Source organism: Lepidochelys kempii, chromosome 10 (assembly GCF_965140285.1).
Source record: "Lepidochelys kempii isolate rLepKem1 chromosome 10, rLepKem1.hap1, whole genome shotgun sequence".
In the NCBI taxonomy this organism is placed as follows: domain Eukaryota; kingdom Metazoa; phylum Chordata; order Testudines; family Cheloniidae; genus Lepidochelys; species Lepidochelys kempii.
In genome coordinates this window covers 20,750,078-20,769,102 of record NC_136389.1, presented here as the reverse complement: position 1 = coordinate 20,769,102, position 19,025 = coordinate 20,750,078, and the positions used below count along the sequence as shown (strand labels likewise).

The 19,025-nt window shown below is 38.1% G+C and overlaps 1 protein-coding gene across 1 annotated transcript in view; it reads right to left on the bottom strand.

Moving 5' to 3' along the window:
• The window catches only part of SNX29 (sorting nexin 29), a 454,788-nt gene that overhangs the window by 266,568 nt on the left and 169,195 nt on the right, over positions 1 to 19,025 (bottom strand). Inside the window, 1 exon segment of the mRNA XM_073362374.2 lies at positions 174 to 280. Coding sequence (XP_073218475.1) covers positions 174 to 280 — 107 coding nt within the window.

Here is a 19,025-nt window from a genome sequence, read left to right as displayed (position 1 = left end):
ATCAGAGAACTCAACCAGTTACCACCCTGACTCTACAGCTAATTTGAACGCAACCTCTTAATTGTTTGTATGAGATGGTGGATTACTTGGCCCAACTGCCACAGCTGTCTGACAGCATGACCTTTAAGCTACTATCTCCATAAAAAAACTTCTGAAGTGTAACAGATTCTTACCTCAATTAGTTTTCTTTCATAGGAGTTTGCTAGTTCCTCATGGTTTTCTATTTGCTTTTGTTCAGGTATGGTAAATTCCCCATCAATATTCCAAAGGTTTGGCAGAACTAAAACAAAACAAAAAAATACAAGAGTAGCCTACACAGGAAATAAATATAGAAGCTCTTAAATCTCTTAAACACTTTTTTGAAAATGAACAGCTTTTAAAAAATCCTTGAAAATAAGTATCCTAATATGGTGCAAATTGTATGCGAGTAATATCAAACAATAAACTAAATACTGGAAAAAGTAATTTCAATGCCAAGGGTGCTTTCTTATAAGGTTTAAGTAATTTCCCATAACTTAACAGCAAACATAAAAACTGAAAATGATTAGCTATTTGTGTGCATGGTTCCCTAATTCATGCATGCAGTCAATATAATTTTACACCTAAGCTATCTGAAAATTTAACTCTTAACTCTTTAAATTTAACTCTTAAAATCTCTGCCTATTTCTTTTTAACACATTTAAATTTATTTTTTTATGTTATCTGTATGATTTCCAGACTTACAATTCCCATTTGTTCTGTGATTCACCTACTATGATTAGATTATTTGTTCTTCACTAAAAGGGAAGCTGACCTTCAATACTTTTACACTATATATTGATGGGGACAGACCTCAAGAATATTTAGTAAGAATCAAATAAGTAATAACCATTATTAAGACGTTAGTCATTTTGTGTGCACGTTCACAATAACTGTGTTCTAAAATTAGATACACAATTTTATTAAATTTAAAAGCCTGACCCAAAAATATAGAACTACTCTCTAACTTGAAGTTTGCATAGTTTCGAAGATAGTTGATTACATTTCCTTAGTCAAGATACTGTAATTTTGAAAAAACAAAGAACTGTTGTTCAGTGAGTAAAAGTACACCAAAACTCCATAACCTTGACTAAATTACATTCAACAAATCTCAGAATACAATTCCATTTCCCTACAAGTCAATCAAAATTTGCTGAATAAACTATGATGGAGTCATGAAAGGAGAGTCCAATGTTGCCCGATCTCATATTACACATTAATTATATTACTTAAGAACCCCAGTTATTACTTTGAGGGTTGACAGGTTCTTGTCCCAAGATCAGGCCCAGTATTATTCAAATTATTATATAGCTGGGAACCCCGATGTGCACCGTTTCAACACTCAAGCTATAGGAACTCTTTTATATTTACAAGTATAGTTTATTAATACATTTAGCACAGTCGGAAATACCCCAACTCAGTAAGGTAGATAGATATACTACAGAATGTACATCTGCACATCGATATACTCACACCATTTCCTGTAGAACAATCTGAAATGTTAGCCATTATCTTCCTCCTCACCCTTACCTTCCCCAACATCACCAGTGGCCATCATTCAGGCACCTCCCGAGGACTACATCTCTCTCTCCTTCTGCCCCTAGGCTGGGATACCACTTTTATAATACATTACACTGACACCGCAATGTTCCGTGCATATACAGTGGGGGTTTTCCCGCTTTTCCTTATTTGTATTTCCTCACCTTACTAATGTTGGAGTGTTTTTTCCTATAGATTAGTATATCAGTGATCCCAACTTATCATTTACATCCATTCATTACCACGGCTCTTTCATGGTTAGATATCACATTTGTTATTTCTGTCCTAACTGGTTATTTCAGTTCTCTCCAAAATTCCAAGTTGTGGTGTACTTGTTAAGTTTAAAAGGGTATAAACTTAGGAAAGCCCCTATGCCAACCTGCTTTAACACATCCTATATGTTAAAGGTTGCAGCCATATATGGACCTTATGCGTTAGCTCGTCACCATCCATCTAGGTGAAAGGTCCCAAACATATGTATGCTAACTTTGCCTTTGCTCAACATACAAGATGTGACCTGCAGGTCCTTGTGTTACAGCCAAAATATACTGTAATATAAATCTATAAACCTATTATAATAAAACAAATAATGAAACCCATAAGAAAATAAGAAACTTATAAGAAAAGATAGGTAGGCAAGCAAGCAGGCAAGGCTTATCTCATGTATCTCATGTATCTGTTATGTATGTCAGTTCATTTCCAGGACACTTCTGTGGTTGACTAATGTATCTGTGGTCAGAACTTCCCCTTAAACTCTATTTTCAGCTCCCCTAATACTGGGGTTTTCTGTTGGATTGTTTATTTGTGCAAAGTTTATGTGTTCAAAGTGCATAGGTATCAAACCTTATGCTAACTTGCTGAAGCTAATGTCTTACAGCATACAGCCTGCAGGCTCCTTGCATTACTGCTGAATATAATGCAAAGCAGTAAATAAAATAAAGGCAAGCTAGCCCACTGGGCTACACAAACAATACAGAACAACATTTGAGAGTGATCAGATAGGAGAGGAAAATAAGTCAATTACTGCTTTTTCAGATCACTGTGCATTAGTTGTGAATCAAGTGACCAAAAATTTAATACCCTTCTAAAAAAACATGTGTCAATGAAACTATCATTGAATTCAGAAAAACAATGTTTCAGAACATTCAGAAACAACTTGACCGTAAAAGTTAAGATTTAATTAACTATTTTGGCTCCATATTCTGAATCACTTGGTATATGATTCTGGATCACTTGGTATGACTAAAATACTATTATTTAAGTGTTGCAAGAATAGCTAATGTTCAGAATTTTTCTTACACAAGTTGCTGCAGCATTTAGGGTACAACCTGAACTGAAATTATTTTTCTATTTTTCAGAACTGCCAGCGAATGAAAAAATCAGTTATTAGCGGAGCTCTGGATTCTTGTCATTAGTGGTGGTGACGAAAAAGGAAGAAAGATCATAGCTTGATATTCAGAACTCAGATTGAATTTGCATGGTTGGAAGAAGATAATGATCATATATGTAATAAAATACAGTTCTTAAATGGTAATTTGTCAAACTGTATGCTACTAATATACCTGTGCTACTTGAAAATGTGATCAGCAGCCAATAATCTGCTGTGAAATGATGCGTAACTGCCATCACTAACAACACCAAAGCTGATAACATTATGATTTATATAGACATCTGTTCTCAGTTAGAGGCAATTTTTATCCTACATTTATAACTGCACAACAGGAAGATATTGTTCAAATACAAAAAATGGTAAAGGAAAAAAAATTGGCAGAATGCAATCCTGATCTTAAATCAAAAGTCAAAGTTTCAAACATATTATGCTAAAATTAGAAATAATTATTTTTATGGTACAGAAAGACTACTTTTTAAAAGTGTATTTTTAAAAAATTTTTTAAATTAGGTTATTTATGTTTAGAACATTTTTGAGGTTTGCTTTTAAGGTCCTGTTGTCTTCAGACCCATCTAATTTACCATTCTTTTTCTAAATTTGCCTAAATTAGTTTAAAAGACATGCAAGAGCTGTTTTTATTCATATGTGCTGTACAGCAGAAATTTAAGTTTTATGGATTAACTATTTAGACAAAACCTAACACTCTAGAGAACTGAATAGCATCTGCTTAGGCTCAGAAGGATCAGATATTTATTGATAACTGTCGGTAATCAACAATTTCACTGAATACACAAACCAATGAAAAAATATTTTCATTGATAATTCAAATTTACAGAAAGGTAAAGTAGAAATAATGCTGCTTGAGAATTTAAGAGTTTGATTTAGGATATCCATTTTGTATATTTTGACATGTAACACTGGCAATCTGTATTTTAATGGTTATAAAGCTTTAACATTTTGAATGTCAAGGTCTACTGTCATTAAATAATGAAAGTCAAATGGAGTTTACCAGAAGTCACAAATAAACACTTGTGAAAGACCCAAAACAGCAGATCTCTAGCTTCAATCTGCCACAAAGTTTATGGGTAACCCTACACCACATTCACACAAACCATGGCAGATGCGGATACTTGATGCACAAATGGAATATTAAAAGCTCTCCAGTGTGTGACTGTGGTCAATTAAAACAGACCACATAACTATAACAACTCAATGCTTGATTCACAAATATGAAGGAGGCATTACAGCGATTCACACTGCTACTCCTGATGCAATTATTTGGCTTAACCACCTAAATGTAAAATTATAGTTGTTGTTCTACATGTATATCAGTCATACGAAGAAGAAGATTAAATAATTATTGCCTGAAATCCCTATTGTCTGATCCCCTCAGAATTTCCCACAAGTGTAAAAACATAAGTCAATATAAATTCCCCCACCCCCAAAATACTTTAAAATCCACAGTTTTTCAAAGTGTGGAGTTTTGATAGACATAGAAAAAATGCTTTAAAATAAACATCAGTGTTGGCTGTCAAAATTCTAAAAAATAAAAATTGAATTCTATCAAGCCTACATATTACTAAGTTAATTATTTTTAAGATGAGTCTTAATTCCTATTTGACAATGATAGAGTAGATATAGCAAGATACTGTAATTTTACATCCTGAATTGCTTTTATTAAGCTTGGATTACTTTCTTTTCCTACAGTCAATTCTTTGAAAGAGTTTCAATGCATGTCTATGATCTAAGACATCAAACTCAGGGACACAAAAAGACTGAGCATAAATTACAGCAGAATACACTTTGTCAGGGTACTGTACAGCTCAAGGGATTGCCAGTGCATTACAGAGCCTTTCATCTGTAAGGCTCTTATTTAATTCCAAGTCAAACTGGCAGTGATCAAAAGCAGTCTAGTGGCCCACATGAAATGAATGATTATGGAGAGTGAACTTCCATTTAACCCCTCAGATACGGACCTTCTAGGTCAAAACTGATTAATAGGGCCCTACCAAATTCAGGAAAAACACATCACGGACCGTGAAATCTGGTCTCCGCCCATGAAATCTGGTCTTTTGTGTGCTTTTACCCTATACTATACAGATTTCACAGGATAAACCAGCGTTTCTCAAATTGGGGGTCCTGACCCAAAAAGGAATTGCAGGGGTGTCACAAGATTATTTTAGGGGGGTGGCAGTATTGAAGCAGCAGCGCAGAAGTAAAGGTGGCAATACCATACTTCTGCGCTGCTGCCTGCAGAGGTGGGTGGCCGGAGAGTGACGACTGCTGACTGAGGGCCCACTTCTGCAGGCAGCAGCGCAGAAGTAAGGGTGGCAATACCATACCATGCTCTGAAGGCAGAGCTGCTGCCAGCAGCAATGCAGAAGTAAGGGTAGCAGTACCATAACCCACCACAACTCCTTTTTGGGTTAGGACCCCTACAATTACAAATTCAGATTTAAATAGCTGAAATCATGAAATTTACGATTTTTAAAATTCTATGGCCGTGAAATTGGCCAAAATGGACAGTGAATTTGGTAGGCCCTAATGATGAATATTGACAGGATCCTATGGGGAAGTTTGTACTTCCACTACCAGGACTTCTGTGGCAGGAGGTGTGGATTATATACAAATAGTAAACTCAGAATACTATATTTTATCCCCAGTTACAGGACAGCTAATGTGCTTTGCTGTTGCTAGCATGCAGGATGAAATCCTGATTTCTCCCACTTTGTGTCATCTTCATTGCCATCTTCAACTGGACATTTTTATCCAATTCCAGGTACTCAGTTTCAATTCATTCAATTCCCAAGTTTTGTGAAATTCTGCCAAAAGTATTAAGTGCAATTTAAATTTGATTTCACCTTTTAGATGGCTCACTTCAGTTCAGCAAAATTCTAGTATTTCACCATACTGGTGTATGATCCTGTTTTTGCCACGTATTGTTTAAAGAGGCATCAGGATAACCATGAAGGATGACAGAAAGAGCAAGAGATGGTGAGAGATGCAAGCCTGGAGATGCAAGAGAGTGAGCGCTAGGAATGGAGAGAGTTAGCTTTGAGAGTTGTTTGGATTACCTTTCAAAAGGCTGCAGATTTATTTTCTGGACAATGATCACAACTTTGAATACACTTCTCTGGTTGGACCAGTTCCTTCTAGTTTGTTAACTTTTTCTATGTTAAGTTTTCTCTCTTAAATGGCTTGCAAATTATCTAAATGTATAAGAGATTCATAAATACATCTTAGAATGAACGCATTATTATAAAATCCGAACTGTCATCATACCCTTCACAATCACATTTTCACTTGCTCACTTGGCTTGCAACTGCAGCTTCTTAGAAACAGAAGTTTTGCTAAATGAAAAGCAGCTTGACAGTGAAAATTACTTCTGGCTTATAACAAAATTCACAGAACTGTCAATTTTTGGTCCTACTGCAAAACCAATTAAAAAGATCTATTGTGGGGTAGGGGGCATATTTTGATACTTTGTGTGTTAATAATTTTGAAAGTAATAAACTAGAAGGGTTTTTTTTATTCTTGCAAACTTAATTTGGTGTCTGAAAGTCAAGTTATGTTCCTTCATTTTCATGCATCACCTTTATCAGTACCAGATTCAACAGAAACCCTGGTGCCAAACTCAGAGTTGATGGTCTAGGGTCTCTAAACTTCCCGAGGGTACTATGGAGCAGTTTGAGAGACCTGCTTCATCCTGTGTCATTAACTCTGTGCCAATCCACACTCTTTCTGGAGGAGAAGAGCCTCCACAAGACCTGAAGTTCTCTTCAGAACCTGAGGGAGACCTTTGATCCGACATACAACTGGTTGCATGGTCTGTTTGAGCAGCTGCTTTAGGCAAAGGTTTCTAGCCACCTGACTTGGTTCCGTGAACGATTTACAAATCAAATATCACTCTTCAACGTGGGCCTCGTCCAAGTACAACAAGCACCGAATGTGGGGAACGCTATTGGGGATCACTCTCCTTCATGGCAGACAACATTGAGGTTTCACCAAGGAAATACTCAACTAAATCTAACCAACATTAAAAGCACCAACTATGTACAACTAGAAAAAAGTCACTACAAGATAGAGACTGTGAGGTTAAGAACTACACAGAGCTCCAACTTCAGCCATAGTTAGTGAGAAGGAATTGAGGAGGGGAAGAGGCAGTGCTGCCTCATATAGCCAGAGGAAGGACTATGAGAAAGAGGCCCACAATCCACCCTCTGCTGGTACTACAAGGCAAAATTCTCCAGCTCTGGCACCCTGGGCGCACGCACACACACACCACCTAAGTGGAATGCATGGCTGCAGCTACTTGAAGAAAAAACTATCTGAATCCCAAGCAAGAGAAAAAAAATTGGTAGAGAAGGGTTGTAGACCAGATTGGATGAACAAGCATCTCATACAGATTATTAAGAGAAAGCAGAAAGCCTACAAAGAAAGGAAGAAGGAATGGATCAGCAAGGAAAGCTACCTCTTGGAGGTCAGAAAGCATGGGAGAAAAGTGAGAACTGCCAAAAGCCAAGCAGAGTTGGACCTTAAAAATGAAATTAAAACCAATGGTAAAAGGTTATATACCAACATAAATAAAAAGAAACCAAAGAAAGAAGAAGTGGGACCGATAAGCACTAAGGATAGGGGTGGAAATTAAAGATAATCTAGATATGGCCCAACACTTAAACAAATACTTTGCCTCAGTTTTTAATGAGGGTAATGAGAGGCTTGGAGGCAATAGCAGGGTAGCTAATGAGAGCAAGGATATGGAAGAAGAAACTATCACATCTGAGGTGCAAACCAAACTCAAACATCTTAATGGGACCGAATTGCGGGGTTGGCTGATACTCTCCATCCAAAAATATTAAAGGAACTGATATATGGAATTGCAAGTCCAATAGCAAGGATTTTTAATGAATCCATAAATTCAGGGGTCATACCCTATGGCTGGAGAACTGCAAATATAGTGCCTATAATTAAGAAGGGGGGGGGGGGGAAGTGATCTGGGAAACTAAAGGCCCTTTACTTTGACCTCAGTTACATGAAGAGTCTTAGAACAAATTTTGAAAGTGAAAGTAGTTAAGAACATAAAGGTAAAACAGTAAGTGGGATAACATACAACATGGTTTTACAAAAGCTAGATCACACTAGACCAACTCATCTTTTTCTTTGAGAAAATAACCAAAATTTTTTAGACAAAGGAAATGGAGTAGATCTAATCTACCGGGATTTCAGTAAAGCTTTTGTTACAATTCTATATGGGAAATTATTAGTTACATTGGAGAAGGTGGGGATCCACTTGAGAGTTGAAGGGTGGGCAAAGAACACATTAAATGGGAGAATACGAAGGGTCATGCTGAAAAGTGACTTGTCAAGCTGGAGGGAGGGTACTAGTGGAGTTCCTCAAGGATTGGTCTTGGGACCAATCTTATTTAATATTTTCATTGATGACCTTGGCATAAAATGTAGGAGTGTGCTAATAAAATCTATGAATGACACAAAGTTGGGAGGGGCAGGGGGAGACTACCAATTCAGAGAAGGACCAGAATATCATACAAGAAGATGTGGATGAAGTGGAAAACTAGAGTAAAAGAAATGGAATGAAATTTAATTGTGCAAAGTCAGACACTTAGGAACTAACAAAAATATTTTTTGCTATAAGGTGGAGATGTATCAGGTGGAAGCAACAGAGGAGGAGAAAGACCTAGGTGTATTGGTTTATCACAGGATGACTATGAGCCACCGATGTGATGCAGCTGTGAAAAGGGCTATTGTAATCCTAGGATGCATCAGGAGAGGAATTTCCAGTAGAGCTAAGGAAGTATTATTACCATTATGTAAGGCACAGTGAGACTTCATCAGGAATATCATGTGCAATTTTGGTTTCCAGTGTTTAAGAAAGATTAATTCAAATTAGAACAGATACAGAGAAGGGCTACTCGGATGACCAGAAGAATGGAGAACCTCCCTTAGGAGAGGAGGCTTAAAGATCTTGGCTTGTTTAGTTTAACCAAATGAAGGCTGAAGGGAGATATGATTGCTCTCTATAAATACAAGACAGGGATAAACACCAGGAAGCGAGGGGAGTTACTTAACTTAAAGGCCACTTTTGGCACAAAAACAAATGCATACAAACTGTCCATTAACAAGTTTAGGCTTGAAATTAGACAAAGGTTTCTAACGCTCAGACTAGTGAAGTTCTGCAACAGTCTTCCAATGAGAGTGGTGGATGAAAAAAAATTAAACTTGTTTTAAGATTGAGTTTGATAAATTTATGGAGGGGATGGTATGATGAGATTGCCTACAATAGCATGTGGCTCACCACGACTGCTATTATCAAATATCTCCAACAGCTGGAGAAGGGACACTTAAGAAGAAGGGTGTCCAGTTATCACAGAGAATTCTTTCCCAGGTTTCTGGCTGGTGTGTTTTTCCCCACATACTCAGCATCTAACTGCCATATTTGGTGTTGGGAAGGAACTGTCCCCCATGTCAGATTGGCAGAGACCCTCTCGAGATTTCACCTTCCTCTGCAATGTGGGGCATGGGTCACTTGCTGTTTCAACTAGAGTAAATGGTGGACTCTCTGTAACTTGAAGTCTTTAAATCAAGATTTTAGACTTCAGCAACTCAACCAGAGGTTAAGGGTCTATTACAGCAGTGAGTGGGTGAGGTTCTATGGTGTGCAATGTGCAGAAAGTCAGACTAAAGGATTATGATGTTCCCTTTTGGCCTTAAAGTCTATGAGTAACTTTGTCAGAACAAACAGAAACTATAAGAGATTCAAGAATTGGGGAGTGTGACACTGCACCCTATATTCTTCATAGTGATATTATTATTATATGATTATAGCATAATTATGATGTATTTTATGCAAGACAGGTTGTGTAAGGTGTCATTGGAAAAGTTATTATTTGATAAATATGATTATCCTATTTGTATGCATATATCATTTTTGTATCTGAAGTTATAAATGTGGACTATGTTCCACGTGGGTAACACTCCCTAGACAAGATGCTTTCAGTCTAGATAGCTGGTTGGGAAGGGCCTGTTCAGGGCAATGAGCCATTATGGAAAACAACAGGCCTTAGGAGAATTTTATCCTCCACCTGGTGAGCCTTCCTGAGAACACTCCAGACAGCCTGTAAGTAATGACTCTACAAAGATATGTGACCAGGCCACATGATTCTGGACTCCATCTTTGGATGTCAGTATTTTTCCACAAACCAGTCTGGGAACCAAGTTTTGAAACAAATGGTTCCCGCCATATGTAAAAGCTATATAAGGCAGGGAGTGACATCAAATGTTGTTCTTCACTCCCCACAGAAGACGACTCCTGGAAACAGATGAGAAACAAAGACTGAACTGGGGGAAGTGCTTGACCCAGGCTAAAGGGATGTCTAGCCTGTGTACGAAAGACCTGGGGATTGCAAGCTGTACAGCAAGTGCAGCTTGTGCCTTAAGAATCTGCAGCCCACTTCTATCATCTGTCAGGGTGAGAGATTGTTAATTCAAATCCTATCTTTCTAGTATGTTAAGCTCAGTTTGCATTTTTGTTTATTTACTCAGTAATCTGCTTTGATCTGTTTGCTATCACTTATAATCAATTAAAATCTATCTTTTGTAGTTAATAAACTTGTTTTTGCTTTATCTAAACCAGTGAGTTGGAGTGACGTGTTTGGGGAATTGTAGCTCAAGGGGCAAAGGCTGTTGCATATTCCTCTCCATATTGGGCGGGGGAGCCTGAACTCTATGAGCTTACAGCTGTGCAGTTCCCTGTGCAGCGCAAGAAGTATAATTATGGGTTTATGATCCAGAGGGGGATGCGTGCCTGGGGAGCTGAAAGTTACCTTGGGTTTAGCCTTTCTACTGTTGGTTAGTACAGAGGCTAGTCAGGGAGTCAGCAGCTGGGCATGTATGCTGTGTGTATGCTGGTAGAAGTGTATGAACGGGAGCATGTCTGCAGCTTCTCACAGCAGCACAGTGAGAGAGGAAGCCCAGGCTGGTGAGTCAGGGGGCTCAATGGTACCCCAGTTCCAGGTGGCACCCCCGGTGGGACCCATCACAGGGAGAAAGGGAGAATTCTGAGAAAACGTGAAAAAAATAAAATGCAACAAAATGATGAATTATCAGAAGTCAGTGAGCAACTACAGATTTCCTAAGAGACAATAAAGTAACTAGTAACAGAAGAGAGAAATATTGCTGTGAAACAGAATGAATTCAATAAAAAAATTAAGTGTGGCAGAACGTACAACATTTGCTAATGGACAAAAAACATCAAAAATTGCTGGAAATGAGGTCACACAAAAACTTGATTTAAAAAAAAACAAACAGTGAAAGGAGATTGCCTGCATCCAGGAATTTTAAGGGAGGATTGCTTTTCCTTGCTCAAGAGGCACCCTGTACTTAAATGACAAGGCAATGAACAACACAGAAAAAGAGAAACAAGCAGCAGAAAAATAAAAGACCAGACTATAATAGATATGGAAAACACTGTTGTAGGCTAACAAGCAATTCATATATATTTTATGTGATAATATAAGAGACAAGATGCCACAGCAAAAAAACAAGAAAAAAGTTTCACCTAAATGAAATGGTCACATGCCACAGAATCCATCAGATCAATATTTGCCAGCAGATCAACAAGCAGGCAGGATGCTAACAAGCATAAAAATAATGAAAAGAGAGAAAGCAAAGAATATCAAACTAGCTGCTTTTCAGACCTGAATGTATTTCTCTGATCAAAACACATCAATCAGATATAGTAAATAAGAGCATTAAAGGCTTCAAGTGAAACCAGAGTAGTAGTGAACTCAGACTCCTCCGAGCTTCCCTTCCTAACTACGATGGTATAAATAGGTAGGGTTTCTAGTTTGCTTTGAACAGGATCTAAACACACTGTATTTAGTGCAAACAGGCTCCCTTCCCGGGATTTCTTTTTACTGGTAACCCAAAGAAAAAACATCCCACACAAAATGTAAACCTCAACCTTAGCTTTTATTAGGGTTTCTCTACAAAGACCTCTCTGTACTAGACCTCAGCTGCCAGTGTCCAAAGCACAGCTCCTCCCTCCCTTACTTCCATGGTGGAGTTAATGAGCTGCACAAGCTACAGCTAGTCAGCAGAAATCACCAGCTGGCATCTCCCTGCAAGATTTAGATGCAGACCAATGGGGTGGGTCCAAGAGAGAATCCAGCCACCTGTAACAGAAGCATGATGAAGTTTTGTATATCTCGGTACAGCTTATGTTGAGAATGATAAATACACTAAGGCAAAGAAAAGGAAAGAAAAAGAAAAAGAAAAGGCTGTCAGAAGCAGCAAATGGAAACCTCCTCCCTGTTGCCAGAAGAGTAACTTGTAATGTACTGGCTTGAGTGTATAGGCACCTCGATCCTCCACCTGAAGGAAAGCGACAGTACTGCCTTGGGAAACACCTTGGTTAGCAATTAGCTGAAGGCTTTTTAAAAAGTAGGGGAGGGGTATATGAACTCCACTGGCAGTTATTTTTATTTGAGAGGATAAAATTTCTTACTCACACTGCAGACAGTATATGTGGTTACCTGAAATCTTTGTGGTTGGTTTTGTCATATGTACTATTTTTGACCATGACTTGCTACAAACTACAATGTTTATTGATGGGGACAAAAGCTCAGAGAGTGGGAATAAAAAAAATCCAATAATCATATTTTTAAACTCAGATCAATTTAGTTAAGTAGTGTAAGTCTCTCTGTGAATGTTTATGTTCAACCAATGGAGAAAATGGCTTGAGGGAAGAAATTTACTTTTTTAAAATGGTGCTAAAGTTGATCTGATGAACAATTAGACAGCTGGCTGAGGCAGCTGGTCTACCAGTAGTGTAGGTAGGGCATTTGTACAACTTGCAGAACCAGCCAGTACTGTGCTGAAGGTGCTGCATGGTTGTGTTCCCACAGCACTCAGCTGCGTGTTGCATTTTACATTACTTTTCCAGATTTTAGCTAAGAGAAATAAGCAATCATAGTCACTTTGGAATTATCTACAATATGACACTTGAGTTTCTGTTAGAAATATATTAATTAAAACTGGTATTGGGACTGTTTTCATTTTGTGACTTTACCATAATGTGTACATTATTAGAACTTAGCCAATAACAAATATCCATGTTAAAATACTGTCAGCAAACAGTTAAGGTTGCTAAATACAACTCCAAAGAAGGTGTACCCATTACATAAATCATTTAAAACAACCCAAATATTATAAACTATGAAATTCACACAATAACTTTTTCACACAGTAATCCAACTGGACATCAACTTTCATACCAATTCATATATGTACACCAACAAACAATTTAACACCAAAACAACTTTAACTTTTTCCCGTTACGAAATAGCTACCAAGCATATAATGATCCTATCTATCCACTCATCAACTTACACTCAGAATTGAGCATCAAAGTCTTATTCATAAAAGCTCGTATAAAGGAGTAGGCAGAAGACTGAACTAACTTATAGCTCCCAAACTTTTCAAACTTTCATCCAATTAGAAGTTAGAAAAGTTAGAAAAAAAGTTCATGGTGAAAGTCTAGATATGGCCTTAACTATGGAATTCCAAGTGATATCTCCATAATAATAAATGTAGCTCTTTAGAGTGTAAATACCTTACCTGTTAAAGTTTCTAAATGTAAAAATTCAGTAACCTTTACACTCTTACTAAAGAAATGTACACAAGAGGAATGAAGACTATTTTTATTTCATCACTTGCTATAGCACAGTCTCATCTATTAATACTTTCTGTGTGAACACAAGAAAGGTATTGAATACAAAGGCAGTACAAGTACCTGTACCCAGGATGAATGTCCTATAACACAGATGAGTTTAAAGCAAAATTTACAGAAGTACTGAGTTAAAGCTAAAAAAACACACGCTATACCAGATAGGCACAACAGATCAGGGATAAAGCTGGCAAAGAACATTTCCCGCATAGGAAAACAAAAGACAGCACCAACAAGTGTCTGATCAGTAGTGCTGACAGCAGCTGGAGGGAGTCCTGAGAGGAATACCAAGGAAATCTGGTATTCAGCTGATAATGTAATTGGCAACAAATATTACAAGGAAAATTAACATGTATATTTTGATAATCACTTTGTCTTAATGCTATGGCATCACTTGCCAATCAAAACTATATTGGGGACAAAAAATTACTAATTCAAAATACAACAATTTTGTTCTAAAAACTAATTCCCCTTTTTACCTCAAATACATAATTAAAATACTAATGTAAATTATGTGCATGAGCTATTTCTCCACTCCAAAAAGAAACAAAATAGAATGCTATAATTAACAGGTGCAAAGTGTTTACCCAAACTGTCTGTTTCAAATCGCATTTGCAAAATACATAAACACTTAACAATAATTAATAATAATAATAATAAATAATAAAAATAATACCTTGTATTACAATATTCCCAGTTAATTTTTCCCATCAATTACTTTTCAAATACTCCAATAACTAATTTAAACAAGATTTTGCCTTGATTTAGGTTTTATACAGAAGATTACTCGTGTTACATATTTTAGTGTCCTTCAACAAGTTATTTTCAAAAAAATACAATACAGAAATAATCCTTAAAATATAATGAGGGATTGGCAAGGAAGATACTGAACTGTAAAATATGTCATCCTTCAGAGGAGATATTGGTCAAATTTTAATTGGTCTAAGACACTTTTCAAAAAAATTTAGGACAAATTACTTTCATGACCAATATTTGTTCTCATTAAAACTGAGTTTAATGTCCAAGATGGAAACACTACAGTCTTTTAATAGGTGCATAATTGCAATTGCCATTCCAAAAATACCACTGCATTACCACTATCAATATGATTGCTTTGTAATACACCTTGGAATATCTTACCAATTTCAGACAAGTGAATAAACATTAACAACAAATGGCACAGTTTTGCAAATGACAATAGAACAGTGAATATAGTATATGAATATTAGTGCCAGCATACATCCAATATATCTATAATTTGTAAACTACCATAAGTCTAGAAGTGATCTTGAATTTTCTACTTATCTATTATATTTTAAATACTCACTACACAAATGTACTAAAACAGAACAAGCAATCAAAATAAAACACTAACTAATAAGGTCAAAATACTAAACCCATTCAGGTGGCTGAAAATATATTCTTAACGTATGGTATACCTATGCTATTCATATTTGACCTCAGGTTTGGATGCCTTCCCCCAAAATGCATCTGATAGAGTGCATCACATTGTATGCAAATATGAGATTATGATTAAGACAGGACCTACTCTCAGCACACATACAGATAGCACAATTATTCTCTAATTTTTAATATTTGTGCCATGCCTTGCCTGGAGAAAACTCATAGGGAGGGACTGCCCTCACTGTTGGAGAAGATTGTTATTCACTCCTTTCGACAAAGTAGTATGCTAGCTGCCTTTCCAGGAAGCACTTGCATAGCCTCTGCCCCAAAATTCACTCAATGTGGACAAATCAAGCCAACTATCAAACCTGTTTGAAACCTTCCTCTTTGAGTAACGTTGAGCAAGGTGTGTAGATACTTCTCCCACAGTATCTGAAGGACCAAGATTTCCTTGACACTTTGGTTAAACTGGGTTCAAACTTGGGTATGGTATGCAGACTGCCCTCGTTGCATCTCTTTCTGGCAAAGAATGAAGATCAAGTATCCTCACTAAAACTGTTCAATATATTTGCTACCTTCAGTATTGTTAATCGTGTTCTGAATTACCTGGAGGTGTTAAGATAAGTGGATGCTAGGGGTCAGGTGAATGATTCCACTTCCTTCTCTCTGGGAGAACCCAAAGGGCAGATTTCAGCAATTGTTCTGCCCAGAGGGATCTCATGTAGAGCTCTGCTTTTGTCATCCATCCTGCTGAATGCATGTAAGATGACACTGGGGGGTTAATGGAGAGAGATGTTAATGGTGCCTTTATTACATCTATAGCACCCAGTTCCACTCCAACATCTCATCTATCCTATATGGTGTAGTTGGGTACATTAACCAGTGTCTGGTTAGATCGGGACATGGGAAAAATTATTTGATTGAAAATTAAAGCTTGGATTCTGCAAGGTACTTGAGCATATGCCTAACGTCAAGCCTGTGTCCAAGTACCTTGCCCTGAAAGGACCCAATCCAGGTAGCACTGAGTTGATGAAGCAACCAAATATCAGCCCCCTTGACAGAGGATGTACATACACCCATTTGTTACTTGCACTTGAAATTCACTTGATCCTCACCTTCTTTTAAATGATTAGGTGGCAGTGTGTCCAGGACTACTTTTTATCATCTGCATCTAGCCAGACATTTGAGACCTTTTCTTCCGATGCAGACCTTGTTACTATTATATTTTGTCACCTCCAGATTAGACTAGTGCAGTGGTTCTCAAACTTTTTTTTTCACGGACCACTTGAAAATTGCTGAGGGTCTCAGTGGACCACTTAATGATCTTTCCAAATGTTGTTTGTACCATTAGCTAACTATTGTAAAGCACTTTGGATAAAAGCGCTCTATAAAAAAAAAAACCTTAATAATAATTAACTTTTTTTGTTCTACAAATAAAAACACACGACTCATTTTAATATCAGTAGTCTTACCTTTCTAATGCGATGGATGTGCCCTCTCTCCCCCACTGCGGCAGCCCCTAAGCTGGGGCTGGGAAAGAGGGGGCTCTCTCCCTCTCCCCCTCCCCCCCCGGCCACAGCAGCCACACAGCTGAGGCTGGGAAGGAGGGCCGTCTCTCCCTGGCAGCCGCAGCCCTGGAGCTGGGGAAAGTCGCCTCTTTCTCGCAGCCCAAATTCCCCCCACCCCATCTTCTCGCCCCACTGCCCCCTCCCATCTACCCTTTATTCCCCCCAAGGCCACCACCTCACCTTACATGTGCATCTTCTCCAGGGTCCAGGCACCTAATTAGTGGAGCCATGCCTGCACCTTCATTCTCTCGTGTGCAGCTGCCCAGGCACACACCTTGGAGAGAACTATCCGCAGACCACCTGAATGGAGCTCGCGGACCACTGGTGATCCACGGACCACAGTTTGAGAATCTCTAGACTAGTGCACTGAGTTCTAAGTTATGGAGTTATACGTTAAGAACATTACAAAGCATACAGCTCTTCTGAAAATGGGGAAACATTTTGTACTGACACGAGCAGGTGATCAGTTTCTGCCTAGAAGCTTGAGTATTGATAGCCCTTGTAATTTTATTCTAATATGTGTAACTCTAGATACTATTCTTTCTTTGGTAACTTTTACCGCTTAGCTTCCCAGGTGACAAGAAGACGACTGGTAGAACTGGGCAATATACTGCCAACATTTCCCTATTTCCACCTAAGCCACAGAGATCACATAAGGCTTTCATGATTTGCTAAAAATACATACTAAACTATAGCTGCCATCTCTTATTCAAGGCATTCTGCATAAAGCCCAGGAGAGAGGTAGATCTCAGAGCCCAGGCTCCAGACTGAGCAGGAAACTCTACACTGCTATTTTAGCCTCATACCACGAGACTGAGTTAGTTGACCCAGGCTCTGAGACTTGTTGCCAGAGGGTGGGTTTTTTTTTTTGCAGTGTAGACTTATCCTAACTGAACACTGTTTTTTTTTTTTTTTCCAAATACACACCACATACATGACTGCTACAAAGTAGAAGAAAGGCACTGTAACTCATCTGACTAAACACTCTCTAGGCAAGAAACTGATTGTTGCTCCAAGGAAGAATATATATATTTGGGGGTTAATTATTATTTGAAGCAAATTTTGAAAACTATTTTAAGAACTGCTGAATCTCTTAAATCTTTCTTCCAGTAAAACTCTTTAAGCAAGACACTTCTGAAATCAGTAATTTTCATAATATGGTATGGTTATATCCAGCACTTCTGGTGAAGAGAGTACATCTGTTACATAAAAACATCCTGCATAAAACTTTTTAAAATAAAATGAAGATGCTATTTTCTGCATGTGTATGGTGAGTGAAAAGGAAATATGTGCAGACTGAATGTATTTCAGTGAGAATGCTTGGGTTATAATAGTTAGAGCCTTATAAGGAGGTATGATAGCAATGGATTCTCTGGTTACACAATGTGTCTCATTATATCTGGCCAGAGAGATCACTCATAATGACTGGTGAAAGATCTGCTTAAGCGGTCTGCCAGATTATTCTGGTCACCCAGAAGGAGGGAGGCTTTGAGGTGAATCTTGGTGATACAAATCTCCCAAATGTGTATTACCACTTGGCATAAAAGACCCAACCTCCCTTGGCTGTTCATGTACAACCTCACTGCTGTGTTATCAGTAATAAATTCTCTCTCTTGATGTGGGGGAAGAAAACGTGACAAGCTAGATGATTAACTCTTAACTCCCTTATGTTTATGTGGAGAGCTAAATCTTGGCCAGGCCAGAGACCTTGAGTCTGCAGATTTCACAGGTGGACTCCCCAACCTAGGGAAGAAGCGTCTATACCAGGAGTCAATGTGGGTTGTGGAAGAATGAAAGGAACTCCTCTATATATGTTTGTTGGGTCCACCCACCAGTTCAAGAAGGCTAAGGCTGCTGTGAGCACTCAAGCCAACATGTCCAGTGAGTGACAAATTGGGGAGTAAACCAATAGTGTAACCCCCACATGTGACATTCCTGTGTGTAACTCCAGAACTTCACAGTACTGCAGTCAGCTATCTTGTGTGTTCAGCCACTGCTAGCTGAAAATCAAATATCACATAGCTAGGAATAATTTTTAGGATTCTGAGAAGGCAAGGCCAAACAGCTATATATTTGCAGTTTTTCTAATCACAATGTGAAGATGAAACAGGGAGTTAATGTACCATGAGAACGGAAGGAATATACTTTGGAGCAGTCCGAGGAAGCTTTTCTTTGGGTAAGCATCTGGCACTCCCCAGCAAGTAGATGGAAGGAGGGCCCGCTGCCAATTCCCTGAAACCATCTCAGACCTTGGGTAAATATAAATGTTTAGGATGCTCTAAACCTACTGCGACAGCATACGTGTATGTGCTTGAAACCTAATAAAAACTGTGACTTCCTGAGATAAAAGCCTGGGATGCCG